Source organism: Pelophylax lessonae (genome assembly GCF_965119305.1).
Source record: "Pelophylax lessonae genome assembly, chromosome: 4".
NCBI lineage: Eukaryota > Metazoa > Chordata > Amphibia > Anura > Ranidae > Pelophylax > Pelophylax lessonae.
Window position 1 is genome coordinate 289550049 of NC_138771.1, and position 16618 is coordinate 289566666.

General features: G+C 43.4%; 2 protein-coding genes across 2 annotated transcripts in view; both read right to left on the minus strand.

Annotated features, from left to right (window-relative positions):
* The window catches only part of ACSS3 (acyl-CoA synthetase short chain family member 3), a 220542-nt gene that overhangs the window by 188864 nt on the left and 15060 nt on the right, over positions 1 to 16618 (minus strand). The window lies entirely within an intron of this gene.
* On the minus strand, positions 5876 to 14680 carry LOC309554589 (lamina-associated polypeptide 2, isoforms alpha/zeta-like; the record flags this gene model as incomplete). Its single annotated transcript, XM_082256316.1, has 2 exons — positions 5876 to 6042; positions 13960 to 14680. The coding sequence occupies 2 exons, from the start codon at positions 14678 to 14680 to the stop codon at positions 5876 to 5878; spliced, it is 888 nt and encodes a 295-aa protein (XP_082112442.1).

A 16618-nucleotide genomic window follows, 5' to 3' on the forward strand; every position in this document is an offset into this window, starting at 1 on the left:
CACCGGACCCCCTGCTGCGAGCCGCAGCACACACAGTGTGAACCAAGTCTAAATATATATGTCATTGACACTTATGACATCATAAAGACTAACGGGGGGCTGCAGACTCCTGATTGACTAAATGTTCTTCATGCACAAATACTCTGTATCTGATGAAACTGTCCTTCATGCAACGTATTCTGTATCTGATGAAATCATCCAAAAGGCTTACATTTAGGACAAAGTGAATTCTCTCAGATTGCCTTTGCTCAAAAAAGATAAGATAGTGGAAATTGACCTGTCAGTTTGTTTACCGGGGCTAAAGTAAAGGTAACAATGCAAATCCATTTAGAAAAAAAGAATTCCAGCAACTGATGGTATTTTCACAAATTCAGATTTTCATCATTCTGGACACTTCATTTCAGGTGTGCAGTGCTAGTTTTAGCTAAAATATTATTCCTATGCCTAAGCATGCATATTGCTTTGTCTTTCTGGCTTTAATTGTCTCTTTAATCATATGTTTATATAGTGGTTCAGAATTGCCCGTTTTATTTTGGCCAATGCTCAATGCTTTCCTTTTAGAGAACTAAAACTACAGAGAACTGTATCTAGATTATGTTATTTATTCTTAGATATGAACTCTGCTTATGATAAACTAATACATGGGAAAATCGTATGTGGTACATGGAAAAAAAGGATCAAAAAGAAACAATACACAAGATGCATAATGAATTAAGCCCCGTACACACGATCAGATTATCGAACGATCTGTCGTCTGTTTTTGTGGCATGCTAGTCTGATGTGGAAAGTGAAGAGGTTATTTTCATACGAATTTTCCCGTATGACAGAATTCTACTTCAGAAGTGATGTCATCATGTGTTGGATTGTTATGTATGTGTTCTTTCGTCTCTGAGCATGCCTAGTCTTGCTCTTAGGATTTTTTTCCGTCAAAATCTGTACTAATCAGACGAAAATCGGACGTTGTATTACGGACGACAAAAATTTTATAGCCTGCACATCAGGATTTTGTCAGCCGACAAGTCGGAGTTGGCTGTCGAAAGCACCATACTAACAATCCGAAAATCGGCAGATCGGTCGTCGGACGAATTTTCCCTACAGATTTTCTTATCGTGTGTACGGGCCTTTAGTTGTCAACAGGTACAAAAGAAAAAAAAAAAAAAAAGCATTAGCACGTGACAACCAGATTTCCTACATCCCTGGTCTACGACAACAAGAGAAGGCTGTTGATTGGCTAAAGTAGGTTCTACAATTTAAACCCTCTTTTTTACATATTAGGCCCCAATTATGATTGTTATCTGATAACCAATTTTCCTGTGCCCACTCACTGGAAACAGAAGTCTGAGACATTTTAAGGGCTCCCAGGAGCTTCAGTAAGCCCCCGTTCACACTGGGGCGACGCTACTTCGCACCGCGACCTCCGAGGTCGCGGTGCGAGCAGCGCGCCGCTACCTCGGAGCGGCCGCCACGGACTTCATAACCTTGAAGTCTATGGCGGTCGCCTCCTGGTCGCCCCAAAGAAGCTCCGGACCCTTTTTCTGAGTCGGAGCGACTTGTGTCGCTCCTATCAGAACGGGTCCGCAGCTTCCCTATGGGAGGCGACCTGCGGCGACCTGTGAGGCGACCAGGTCGCCTCACAGGTCGCCCCAGTGTGAACGGGGGCTGATTCTCAAAATAGCCACAAAAAAATAAAATAAATCAATTAATAATAAAAAAAAAAATAAAAAAAAAACACAACTATCCTAGAGGAAAGCAAAAAAAGGAGTTTAATTCATCAAACAAATTGTTAACAAGGGTGAGTCCACCACTTTAAGTACTTTTCTCCCAGGGCTTAGATTTTCAAAAGACAACAGAAGTAGAAAGTTTGACTACTTTCCTTTTTAGGAGCGCTTTGGCAAAAGAAGGGTAGAAGCATGCTTTAGTTCCTGTGAAAATTTTGGTACCAGTTTGGGAAGTAAAGTGGACATTTCTCTGAGAACTACTCTGTCTTGTGACCAAGAAAAAGAAGGCTCAAGTTTGAATTTATATTAAAACTAGGCACACCCAAGTAGTTTATACTGAGCACAGGAGAAAAATGTACAATTGAGGTTTCACTTGATGAAAGCTACCTACATGTCAACATGATCAGCTATATCCGAGGTGGCTGAAAATATATACAAATTGTAATTTTTCTGTTAAAAGCAAGAAGAATGCAAGTGGATCATGGGTGGCATTTAAAGAAGAATTTTTAATGAACTAGAACAATTTAAAGTGTTTGTAATGTATTTTTTTTGTTTTCAAAACAACGTGTTATTACCTAATTTGTGCAATGGTATTGCACAGAGTGACCCCAATTTCTCCACCAGCGTTCCTGGCCCCTCCACAGTAGGCTGCTTCCTATTGTAACCCACCTGTGGGATCGATCCCAAGCCGTGTTGGCTCTGTCTATAGACACAGACAGCGAGATTCTGCCCCACCTCACCCACAGCTCCCTCGTAACAGGATTTGACTGACAGCAGTGGAAGCCAATGGCTCTCGCTGCTCTCATTAAAGCCCGTGAGACCAGGGAGAAGAGGAGAGAGGCACAGTGCTGGACCAAGATCAGGCTCAGGCAAGTATAAGGGGGGGGGGGGGGAGGGGTGATACACTTACACAAACATTTTTACCTTAATTTATGGAATGCATTAAAAGGGATTGTAAAGGCAGAATGTTTTTATATATCTTAATGCATTCTATGCATTAAGATAAAAACCTTATGTGTGCAACTGCCCCCCCCCCCCCCCCCAATGCCTCTAATACTTACCTGAGCCGGTCTTTATCAAGCGATGTTGCAGGAGTGTCTCAGCTGCCCTGGAATCCCCTCCTCATTGGCTGAGACCGCAGTGCAGCGCGATTGACTCCCGCTGCTGTCAATCAACATCAGCCAGCCAATCAGGAGAGAGAGGGGCGGGACCAGGTCGGGGGTCCGTGTCTGAATGTGACTCGGCTCGGGCAGGAGGGAAGGGCCAGGATCACAGATGAGGGAAAAAGGGAGAGAAAAGGAGGATCTGGGCCACTCTGAGCAAAGCCAACTGCACAGAGCAAGTAAGTATGACGTTTGTATTTTTTATTTATTTTTTTTAAAGGAGACTTTACAATCACTTTAAGGTAAAAAATATTTAGGCTTTACAACTACTTTAAAGCTGAACTTATGGCAGTTATAAAGACACAAAACAAAGCAGCTTCGTTATTATTATCAATGTAACAATAAATGCATTTTTTTTAGAGGAAACATATAAAGTACCATAGTTTGAGGTGGTATCAGCCTCTTGCCTTGGCTCTATAGCAGAGATGGAGCAGGACAGGAAGAAGCAGTATAAGCATCATAAGTTCATGTGCTGACGAGAAGCTGATAGGAAAAAACAGTGACAGAGCTATGTGCTCATTACTGTGCTGTCTCTCCTTTCACTGTGCAGTCACAGACTGGAGAGGGTCCACAGTGACCTGGGCTCAGAAGAGGAGGGTTGAATTATGCTGGACATCAGATTTGGGATCTCATGTGGCAAAAAAGTTCTTGTTTATTTTTCTCATTATTTTTGCCTGAATTACTGTTTTATAGTCTAAGTTCACTTTTTTTTTTTCTAAATTCCAGCTTCCAATTATGCACCAATATATCATTAATGTACCCCTGTTGCAGATAAGAAAAAGCCTTCTTTATGATCTAGGGCAGGCTTTACCTCAGTCTCCAGGTTCTTCTATAGAAAATGCCTCCATTATTTCCTATATGTTCTATAGGACATGAAAACTGTTAGTAGAATGAGACCTCTGTCCTCATTAAAACACTCCCTGCACCTGCTCTCCCCCTCCAGGAGATTTCTCCCGCCCACCTCTGTATTTACATGCTTCTCCAACGCAGAGCATCTTTCTCCCTGAAAACATATGGGTCTCCCTCTGCTGTTCGAACATTTTGGATGTCTCCTTCTCTCTGCATAGATTGTTAAATTGAAGTGCGCACATTGCAGCAGGAGAAGTTGTTGCGCGATCACATAGCAGCTTATGTGGAACTGATTGAATATATAGGCGGTTCCTCCTATTACATAGATTTGGTAAATCTAAATGAGATTATACAATCTGATTGTACAATCTCTGTACAGTGTATGGCCACCTTTATAAAATTAACTAGTTGTGCTTTCTTTGCCAATAATCGTTAATTGCACCCAAAATGTGGAAGCAAACACGCATTTTGTTTTATGCAAAAATGCTCAATGAAATCAATGGGCTGCCCTATGCATGTTGTGCGAAAAAAAACACACACCAAAAAACATGCACTCCCAGTATGCTAGGCACGGATGGGGCCTGAAAGTGAAATTGCTGTGGTTACACCCCCCCCCCCCCCCCAGCTGGATTACAAGAACAATTACAGCTGAATGTGTCGCTGTACATTACACAATCAAATAGTACCAAATCTGTACAAGTTCCTTTGGATTTACTACAACCTAGGACCCACCTGAGTAGTCCATTCAATTTGTATCAAATCAGGCAGGCCCTTGTACTATATAGCTGATTGTAGAGCTACAGTAAAAGTGAGATTTTACAATCAGATTGTATGGCCACCATAAGGGTGGGTTCACTCCTCCATGCGGAGCGACTCACAGCAAGGGTCTGGTGCGTCCCTGCTCACCATTTCAGTCTGAATTTTTGGCTGAATTTGGATCCAAAACAGACCAGAAGACTCCTGTGCAATTCGCACTGCAGCCATCCTGGAACTGTCTGAACTGGCTCCATTGGGAGCTGGTCACAGGTTTCTGACATGCAAATTGGATGCGGAGACACCCGTATCCAATTCGCATACATGTGAACCCAGTCTAAAAGGAAAGAGGTAGTAAAGTTGGTGGTAATAAAAAAAAAAAAAGAAGAAGAAGAAGAAGAAGAAGAAGAGGTGGTATAGTAGGAGGGAGGTGACTTCCAAAGAAGTATAACACTCCCTAGTCTGTAATGCAGTAAGATGGCGCATGATGGGTATGAGGTTTCCTGGATGGTCACATCATGCTACAGAAAGTCAGAGCTCAGAATGTATTTTGTGAAATTTTGAACCAATAGGTAGAGATTCAAAGCTGCTATGGACTAGGAAAGGGAGGCATAAACACATTTGGATGGTTTGGGCAGAAAAGACATTAGAAAAGGCTTCTATTTATTGTGAAAAGTAAAATTCTGCCCAAAAAGGTGAACTTGGACTTTACGGAAACATGCATAGGCAGAGTTCTATAGCAAAAACCACATGGCACAGCAAGTAGGTAAAATATATTCAAAACTGGACTTTCCTGTAAATGTTAGCTGAAACCTGTCTCAACTATCTCCGGAACAGGAGTATAGATTTATATATGACTTCAGCGGTCTATATCCCTGAACTTCCTGCTTATTTTCACATGCTACTGCCTATGTATTTTTCTTAATACTTCCAGTCTGCGCGACTCAAGTTCATGGCAAATTACAGGAATACTGCCATGAAGCTAGTCATCCATCTCAGAACTATACAGACATGGGCCCTGTGGCTCCCCATGTACATTTTTCAACTTCTATTCTTTGATGTCCCAAAACTCCCCCATTTGAGTTTTAGGGCAATGAAGCAGCCCTTTTACAATCATGAGTCGTGTTGCTGGTTTGGAACAAGTAAGCAGCCTTGAAGTAAGACCTAAATCAGTTGGTTTTGGAACAGGTATTCTTGCATCTCACGAAGACGGGCACACCTGATGAGCACCCCCTGATAGCAGTGGTCATCTTTGGAATTCCTGGATGCAACCGTACCTGGACAGTAAAGCAAAGCCATTGAGCAATAAAAAAAAAAAAAAGAAAAAAAAGTAATACTGCTACTTTGAAACAATGTTGGTGCTTGGGAATTAGAGATTTCTAGGACAGGTACTTAGCTTTGCAACAGATTGTCTTCAGAATCTCCATGTGATACTTTGAAACATTTGGAGTTACAGTCACTGCCTAAGAGTTTGAAAGGCAGCATGCTCATTAAAATTTCAGCAGTCCTTATGCAGTTTTCATATTTAATGACACTGGAATTGCTCCCGTTTGTCATGGCTTAAGAAAAAAAAATGTACATATCATACAGTATATCTACATATGTTAACAGTCAACCAAAAAGCTTCTCTGCTTTCCCGATTCTAAGACAGCTCATTAAAGAGAATAGTTGATTGGTTTGTATGCATAGTACAGACAGCACAGTATGGACAGATCATTTTAATTAAAACTCCCTTGTTCTGGGTTCCTCACCGGTTCATTTTAAAATCTAAATCTACTTTGCATTTTAACTCACTATGAATTTAGTGTATGCATTTAGTTTCTATTTTTATTTATCAATGGAGCTTTGAATATAAAAAGTTAGGTCTCCTAATTTTCCATATACAACAAAAAAACTGGGTATCTAGGAATAGTACTCAGACTTTTCTATTGTCATTGGAGGGCTATATCCCCAAACTAATAATGCAAGCATAAACCTTCTATAGATAGTACTTTAAAAATCCCTACAATGAACAAAAACATAATCCAAAACTGTATTAAACCCTTTAATGCAGTTTTAAATGTTTGTGTTCATTTGAGGGACATTTAAAGTCCTGTCTATAGAAGGGTTATGCTTTAATTTCCCATATATCATACTATCATAAGAACCGGCATGCTCATGCAGTCATGTGAAGTAGTGATCGACCGATATCGTTTTTTTATTGCAGATACTGATATTTTGGTCATCGCATATCGGTTTTGGCCGATATTTTCGTACATTTTTTTTTTTATTATTATTTATTTATTTTTTACAGGTACTCTTTTGGAGGGATCTGGGGGTCTAAAAGATCCCAAACCCCTCCTCTGCACTTAAGCATTCAAAATGCCAAGTTTGGCTTTTTTGAATGCTGGAATTTATTTTGAATTTGGCGCAGAGTAACCGGAAGTGATGCCATGAAATCACTTCTGGGTTTTTACATGGAGACCCGATCAGAGCCGAATGCGGCATTGATCGGGTCTTCTCTTCCGTGGCCGTGCAGGATGATTGCTCGGGTCTCCTGGTAGGACTGAAGACCCAGGCGAGCCGCGGAAGGAGGCGGGGGGACGTCCCCTCCCGCTCCTTGTAATGACAGCCGAGCGCCTTCCCAGCCGCATCGGTTGTCATTACAAGACAGTCGACCGTCGGCTATGGATGCCGGTACCGGGGTGATGCCTCTAGCTACAGGCATCATTCCGGTACAAGTCTTTTCCCGAAATATCGGCAATATCGGTAACCTCAAGGGCCAATTCCGATATATCGGGGAAAGTGCAGATCGGCCCTCAATATATCGACTTTGCCAATAATCGGTTGATCTCTAATGTGAAGTATGCCATGCATGTCTGGGATATAACCAAAACATGGTGTCACGTATGGTAACAAATTATAATTAGATAAAAGGACAGCTCTCTACAGTATGTATACACCTTCTCCAACCATTGTCAATTTAATTTTTAGGTAGGCATTGCATTGCATATAACATATTCCAGTGTTGTATTAAGAATACATCCTGAACAATTGCATTGTTACAGCAGTAACTATGATACCCCGGTTTTTAAACAGTTGTATGTTATATCCCAGGGGGTATTTAAACTTAATATTATATCAACACAGGGAGCTGGAAAATTGTAAAGAAGTATTTTAGAATTTAAAAAAGGACAATTACAAGGGAACTGCTAATACACATTAACATCTTAAGGAATAGGAGTAATACTTGTAGGCCAAAACCAGGGTATACATGGTAAATACTGGCTTTTATTAAGGGGTACATTAAACAGACTCTTTTGCAAGACCACCAATTCCAAAAAAATCTTATTAAATTGCATTTATCGTCTTTTACGCATGTCGTTTACCTGTAAAAGCCACCAAATGGATGTAGACATCCAAAAGCCCAGAGACTGCCAGTGGGTGCTGCCATCTTGGATGTGATGTCAGCAGCCCCAGCAGACTCCAGCTGTTGCCTAAGTAGCACTATATAGTAGTTTCCTTTTGTTCTTATTGCCTCATGTTCACTGACTAGGAGAGGCTAAAAATATGCTGGGCCTGAAATTTGGATGCACAGAAGCAACAGATTTACCCATGTAAGTGCAAATACCATATTTCCCGAATACAGAAGTCTTGCATTGTACACACATGTGCCAGTAAGTGCTGATGCACAGAAGCATCACCGTTTACAAGAGTTTGGCTGTGTTCAGCCATTCACCTGTAAGCACCAATGCTTCCATGTATCAGTGTTACTTGCGCATATGCTTATGACTTACTTCCCAAATGAGAGAATTCCTGTGCACCCTTTTCTAACTAGGCGCTGTAAAACACCCAGAATTTTACACCCAAACTATTTTTAGCCTCTTACCATTTGTGTGCATGCAGGACATTCTTCCAGGGAAGTATGTACAAATATTGAAACCATCTGGATTAGCATGATGGCTAAACATATTTTTAGGAGAGGTCAGCAATGTAAGCCTCTGCCCTCAGTACAGGTTTCCTTTATTATGAGTTCTGTGGAATCTCCTACAGAATATATACTGTATATACACTGCCTGGGCAAAAAAAAAAAAAAAAAAATCGCCACCTAGAATTAACTAAGTAACTAACTAAACTAAGCATGCAGTAATTACCCTATTTGATAGTTACTGCATGTGCCCAAAGAATGAGGTCAGCTGACTACCTGAATATACTGAATGACCAGGTTATTCCATCAATGGATTTTTTCTTCCCTGATGGCATGGGCATATTCCAAGATGACAATGCCAGGATTTATTGGGCTCAAATTGTGAAAGAATAGTTCAGGGAGCATGAGACATCATTTTCACACTTAAAACCATTGAGCATCTTTGGGATGTGCTGGAGAAGGCTTTGCGCAGTGGTCCGACTCTCCCATCATCAACACAAGATCTTTGGTGAAAAATTAATATAACACTGGATGGAAATAAATCTTGTGACATTGCAGAAGCTTATCGAAACAATGCCACAGCGAATGCGTGCCGTAATCAAAGCCAACAAAATATGAGAGCATGTGACCTTTTTTTGGTGGAGACTTTTTGGGCCAGGCAGTGTACATATACACATATATATATACACACACACACACACTGCTCAAAAATGTTTTTGTCAGGCATGCATACAAGCATATGAGGCCCAAACAAACTACTGAGTACCATTCTGAGTTGCTGCAATGAATTTTCAGCAAAATGGGCTTGCCAGCTGCATCATATTTTTACTTTGATTTTCAGGGTGTCTTTGAACTCAGCCCTGTGTAGGTTGATAGCTTTCATTTCCATCAAATGATGTGGCATCCTTTCATTCCTAGCACATTACCCAGTCCATATCAGTATAAATATCCAGCATGATATTTTTCCCCTTTGGGATCTGATGTTTTTAAAGTGCTCCTTTATTTTTTTTTAGCAGTGTATATAAAACAGACATATTATACTTACCTGCTCTTCTAGGGTCTTCTTGCCTTAGAGTCGCCCCTTAGCAAGCCACTTGCTGGAGGGGGGGGTGCTATGTGCGCCTCTATTAAGGGATATTAAAGCAAGAAACTGATGCACACCCAAGCTGATCCTAGTAAGGATGAGTACATGTGAAAGCCTCAGTCAGTGCTGCTCCTCAGACCATGCCCCCTATAGAGGACCACTATAGGTCTGAGGAGTGGCATTGACTGGGGGTTTCACATGTACACATCCTTACTAGAATCGGCTTAGGAGTGCGTCGGTTTCTTGCTTTAAATGTTCACCTCTCACTGCATGAGTCTGTTTTCACGCCAGCATCCCTGTAATCCTGAGCACCAGCAGGTCTTCACACCTCAGCTTGGAGTGGGACCACTAAAGCACAGATCTATTAAAAGAAAAGTAAAGCCTAAGCTCTTTGGATCACAGGAGCGAAATTCGTTTTGAACTCCTGTGACCCATATTCAGCTTGCTGTTTTCTGACATCACAGAACCAGATACAGGCTCTGCGGGGACCCCAACAATTATGTCGGTATCTGCCCAGATGCCTGATTAGCAGCCTGAGCCAGCCGCTCCCATCCCCTCCACAGTCCAGTGTGTGCTAGAGAAGAACAGCTGAGAGTGGTGACTGACAGTCATGGCTCTCTGCTTACTGAAGACCATGAACTGAATGATCAGTGGTCTTTAATTGCTCAGTTATCAGTGTAGACCCGGTGGGGGACAGCTGCAACCTTCTTGTGGGAGTATGAATGTTTTTTTTTTTTTTAAATTCTAATACTGTACTTCTCTTTTAACACACACAGTGCCGCTGCCAGCGCCCTGCTCCTTTGCCACTCAATTGGATTGACAGCAGCAGGAATGGCCCCCACTGCTCTCACTGAGTACAGCGAGAAGAGAGAAAGAAGGAAGCAGCACCACTGCTCTTGGGCACAGTGCTGGACTGAGTTAAGGCTCAGGTAAGTGGGTGGGTGGGTGGAGCTGCACCCAAAATATATTTTTGACTTAATGCAGAAAACATTTAGCCTTTACAACCACTCATTTCTATTCCAGCCAATCCATACATTTTCTCTTTAGCTTAGCTCTGATATTCTTTTATTCTCTACAGGTTTGCCCATGCACATTATGGAGCCTGAAATGAATTATTGGTTTAATTTTCGATTTAGGTATCAAAAAAAAACCTTAGTTACTTACCGGTGACGGTATTTCTAAGAGCCTTTCAGGACAGCACCTGGAGAGAGCGCAGCTCCACCCAATCCACAGGAAACACTGCAAATAAAAACTCCTCCTCTTCCACCATGCCTCAGTCATATAGTAGCCTCCGACATGCTGGAAAACATAAACTACCACAGGTTAAACATTTACAAATTATATTATAAACAAAACCAAGGGGGGGTAGCTGCTGCTGTCCTGAAAGGCTCTTAGAAATACCGTCACCGGTAAGTAACTAAGGTTTTCTCAGATCGCCTTTCAGGACAGCACCTGGAGAGGATAAGCGAGTAACTTACACTTAGGGTGGGACCACTGCCTGCAGAACTTTTCTGCCAAAGGCTTGATCCTGAGCTGACAACAAGTCCAACCTGTAATGTCTAATAAAGGTTGAATAGCTGGACCAGGTAGCTGCCTTGCAGATTTGATCAGGCGAAGCACCGGCCCTTTCAGCCCATGAGGTTGCCACAGACCTTGTAGAATGCGCCAAGATGCCTTCTGGAGGTTCTTCTCCTTGAGCTACATAAGCCTGTTCAATTGCCCATCTGAGCCATTTGCCTAAAGTGCTCTTTGATGCTTTTTCTCCTATACGGGACCCTGAGAAGATGACAAATAATGCATTTGTCTTTCTAAATTCCTTAGTTACCAGGAGGAACTGAAGTAAGCATCTCCTCACATCCAAGGTATGAAAGGATTCTTCCCGAGTATTACTAGGAGTTGAGGAGAAAGTTGGTAAGACAATTTCTTGTGATCTATGAAAAGATGAAGCAATCTTTGGAAGAAAGGCTGGGTCCGTTCTTAGGACTACTCGATCTGCAAAAATTGTCAAAAAAGGGTCTGAAATTGAGAGGGCCTGGATCTCACTGATCCTCCTGGCCGAGGTTATTGCTATCAAAAAGATAGTCTTCAAAATTAAATTCTTCAGGGAAGCCTCTTTTAAAGGTTCAAAAGGAAACTTAGTCAAACCTTGTAACACAATGGTCAAATCCCATTTGGGAAATACTTTAAGGGCTATTGGCCTGTTGCGGGCTAATGCCTTGAAAAAACGAATGATTAGAGTCTCTTGGGACAAAGTCTTTTCGAAAAAAACTGAAAGAGCCGCTACTTGCGTCTTTAAAGTACTTGCTGCTAGTCCTTTCTCCATTCCCTCATGGAGGAACTCAAGCACTGAAATTAAATTTTTTAATTCAAAATTTTTGCTGGAACACCAAAAGTTGTATTTTCTCCAGACTTTCAAGTAAATATCCCTAGTCACCTTCTTCCTGCTGGAGAGAAGGGTGGAGATAACTTTTTCTGACAGGCCTCTGGCTCTCAAGATGTCTTCTTCAGTAACCACGCTGTCAGTTGTAAGCGGTCCAGTTCTGGGTACACTAGGTTCCCCTGTGTTAAAAGATCTCTCCTGTACGGAAGTTTCCAGGGAGGTTCTGAGGCAAGATTCAGCAGGAGGGCGAACCAAGGTCTCTTTGGCCAGTAAGGTGTAATCAGAATCAAGTTGGTCTTTTCTTCCCTGAACTTTTTGAGAACCAACGGAATCAGTTGGAATGGAGGGAACGCGTAAGACAAACGGAAGTCCCATGGATGGGCTAGAGCATCCAAGCCCCAGTCCTGATCCTCCCTGTGTAGGGAAAAGAATCTTTGGACTTTGTTGTTCTGTTGACAAGCGAACAAATCTATTTGGGGAAGACCCCAGACTTCCACGATCTGCATGAATACTTCTTGATTCAGACTCCATTCTGATTCCAACACCTTTTTCCTGCTCAGCAGATCTGCTAGAAGGTTTTGTGACCCCTTCAGATGCACCGCTGTCAGAGAGGCTAGATTTTTCTCCGCCCAGGAGAGTAGCTGTATTGCCAGATCTGATAGCTGTCTGCTTCTTGTGCCTCCTTGCTTTGACACGTAGGCCACTGCTGTCATGTTGTCCGACAGAACTTGCACATGATGGCCCCTGACTGTCTGTTGAAAGGACCAAAGACCCAAAAGGATGGCTTTCAACTCCCGCCAGTTGGATGATTTCCTGGACTCTGCTTTGGACCATGTCCCTTGCATCGTCCGGCCTTCCAGGTGGGCTCCCCAACCCCACGAACTGGCATCCGTCGTCAGACGTTTGTTCGTCTGGAAAGTCCATTGCAGACCTTCTTCCAGATTTCTGGAATTCCTCCACCACCACAGAGATCTCTTTGCTTTCGTGGAGATTCTGATGGATTTCTCCAGATGTTCCGGGTATGACCAACTCTGCAGAATGTCTCTCTGGAGAAGACGGGAATGCAGTCTTGCCCACTGCACTGCAGGGATAGCGGCTGTGAGCAAGCCCAAAGCTGCCATGGCCGACCTGACAGTAACCTGATGATTGGTTTGTAATCGAGCAACTGCGTTCTGAGTCTTCTCGATCTTTTCTTGAGGTAGAAATACCTTCTGGAGGACCGAATCTATTCTGTATCCCAGAAATTTTATCTGCTGAGATGGAATCAAGCTGGATTTCTCCAAATTCATGAGCCATCCCAGACTCTCTAGGTGGTCCTGAGTCTCCTGAAGGTGTACCAACGTCTGGCTCTTGGACTCTGCAAAAATTAGCAGATCGTCCAGGTAAGGGACAATTGAAATACCCCTCAGCCTTAATGGCTCTAGGGCATCCGCCATTACCTTGGTAAACACCCTTGGAGAAGATGAGAGGCCAAAGGGGAGGGCCCTGAACTGCAGATGCCAGACCGATTCCCCGAGATTGACCGCCAGCCTTAGGAATTTCTGGCACTCCTGATTTATTGGGATGTGCAGGTAAGCGTCCCTCAGATCCAAGGATGCCATGAAACAGTTTGGGGACAACAGTTTGGTCACTGAATAAATGGTGTCCATCCTGAAGTGCTTGTACCGAATTGATCTGTTTAGGATTTTCAAATTTAGGATCATTCGGTACTTGCCTGAGGGTTTTTTCACTAGAAAGATCTGAGAATAAAACCCACGGCCTTGTTGCCCCTCGGGGACTTGGATAATCACTTCCTGTTGAATCAGCTCTTGTAAAAGAGACATCATTGAGGAAGCCTCTTCCGGATCCCTTGGAAGGGGAGTAACATGGAATCTGCTTGGAGGTGTCTCCGAAAACTCCAGTTTGTATCCTTGAGCCACTATATTCTTTACAAAGGGGCTTGCGGATACCTCTTCCCAACGTGGGAGGAACCATAACAGCCTTCCTCCCACTGGAAGACTGTTGTCACTTGCTTTTATTGGCCTGGTCAGGTGGTCTAAAGAGGACTCCACCTTTCCCTTTGCCTTTATGGGAGGTCCATCTTGATCTCTGATCTTGTTCACGACCTCTGTTGGTTTGTTGAACAGAACGAAATCTCTTCTTAGGAGGCGATTTCTTTTTTGACGGAAAGGCCTTCTTCTTATCCGCCGTTCTGTCAAGAATTGCTTCCAATTCAGGCCCGAAAAGCAAGTCACCGGCAAAAGGTAAACCACAGAGTTTCACCTTAGAAGCTGAATCACCTGTCCAGGTTTTCAACCAGACCGCCCTCCTGGCAGAGTTGACGAGGGCTGCTGACCTGGCAGACATTTTGATAGACTCAGCAGAAGCATCGGCCATATATTTTACTGCCTTTAGGAGCAGCGGAAATGAATCCAGGAGATCTTTCCTTGCTGTTCCAGCCTCCACATGCCCTTTAAGTTGTTCGAGCCAGCACTCAAGATTTCTGGCTACCACCGTGGAGGCCATGGCCGGCTTAAGGCTGGACGTAGAGGAATCCCAAGCCTTTTTAAGGAGAGAATCTGCCCTTTTATCCATGGCGTCTTTCAGAACACCCATGTCCTCGAACGCCAAATCCGTGCGGCGAGACACCTGAGAAAAAGCAGCATCCACTCTGGGCTTCTTGTTCCATAGGTGCGCCGTATCCTCTTCAAACGGAAATCTCCTTCTTAGGGATTTAGAGAAAAAAGGGGCCCTCTCTGGGTCCTTCCACTCTTTTTCAATAGATTCCGTAAGGACTTTATGAACAGGAAAAACCCTGCGCTTTGTCTGTTCAAGGCCCTGGTACATTCTGTCATGAAGTGAAACTTGCACCTTTTCTTCTGCGATTTCCAACGTGGTGTAAATCGCTTTCAGCAACTCATCAACCTCTTCCAAGGATAATTTGTATCTGGAAGAACTAGCCACCTCTTCCTTCTCTTCCTCCTCTGAATCCCTGATGGAACAGAGAGCACTCTCCCCCTCATCTTCTGAATCGCTTGACACTGCAGACTTAGAAGTAGACGGCTGGGAAGATGTACCACCCATTTGTTGGGAATCTGATAGAACTTGTGGCGTCCTGGATAACAGGGAACGAACTGAGGACAAGGTGTCTGTGAGTTCTTTAAATGAAGATATGAATTCATTATTCTGCTGACTAGACTCTTCCTTCACAAGGTCAGCAATACATGCTTTACAAAGTGGCTTCACCCAGGAATCTCTGAGTGGATTCTTGCATGAAGGGCATTTCCTTGATGCTGGGGCTCTTGTCTTCACTGTGGCTTTAACCTAGTAAAGAAAAAGCCACCATGAAAGCCCAATAACCACTATAAAAGAAAACCACCACCTAGTGATTTCTTGCAAGGGAGAAAATCGTGACCCACACCAAAAAGGATCAGAAGAAAAGACTCCCAGATGCATATATATCCTGTTAGACTGGGAACAGTTACTCAGTCTACAGGGCAGGCTCCAAAGGAGGAAGGAAGAAACCCCACAATAAAAGCTCACACAGTAAAGAAAAAAGAGGCACCACTGCACCTCTCCTACCTGAGCTTGGCCGGCGCTGGCGGTGCCTGCTTCCACCGTCGCTGCAGACTTTTCCTCCATGTTGTTGAAAAGCGCAGCTTGCTGGCAGATCTCTCCATTTAAATACCGCTTCCCGCGTCCTCCTCTGTGGACCGGAAGCGGAAGCGCCGACCTCGTGACCTGCCTCTGACCCCTGCGTGTATTGCGGTTGGAGCAAACGCCGCCACGCCCCCACCGGAAGTCCCGTCCACCGGAAGTGACGCCGCGCGTCCCCGGGATCAGAGTCCGAAAGTGCGGGAGATTCGAATGCCAAAAGCGGCTCCCCGCCCGCCGACCGGCCGAAGCGCGGACCTCTGACGCCCGGACCGGATCCTCCGATGGGTTTCAGCTCCCCTGAGCGAACGAGGTGAGAGGCTCCGGAGCATACCCCCTTTGACACTCCAGGGAGGGGAGCTGGGATGGTCTCCATGCTGAAACAGCAAACAAAAACTGGGCAACAAATCCTTCTCTCCCCCTGGAGAGAGTGCAGCCCTTCCACATAGCTCCTGCAATGCTTCCACCATGGCGGAGGAAACACAAATGACTGAGGCATGGTGGAAGAGGAGGAGTTTTTATTTGCAGTGTTTCCTGTGGATTGGGTGGAGCTGCGCTCTCTCCAGGTGCTGTCCTGAAAGGCGATCTGAGAAAAAAAAGCTTTATATTTTACGTATTACAGAAGCAATTTAGTGTTTGCTGTGGGTGCTCCATTATGATTTACAAGTGAGATTGTTCTTGCGTGTTTTTATGGGCTACAGTGTATTATTTGCATACTTAAAAGTTTATACTGTACAATTACAAAAACACTTGATATTTGCCATGAGGCAGCTAGTTTTAGGAGTGCTTTTATTCTTCTGTGGCTGTAAAAAAATGATTTGCTTTCCTTGCTGGCATGCAAGTAGGGTGTGATCTCCAATTGTAAAATTGACCACAAAAATTTGGCCATATAAAATGTATGTCAATATTTCCCACCACAATAAACAACATTTTCTACTAGGTTCACTCTGAGCAAAGTGGGCCTAGAATTCTGTACTCCCTAGATTATAGTATTAAAATATACACAAAAGTAAAATTATACAAATAATCCAAGAGAAATAGCCTTAAAGTGGAAGTAAAGCCTAATACTTAAATTCTCCCCTGCAATCTTTAATGTGAGCAGAGTACCATCCAAAGATGGTAAAGTTGGAT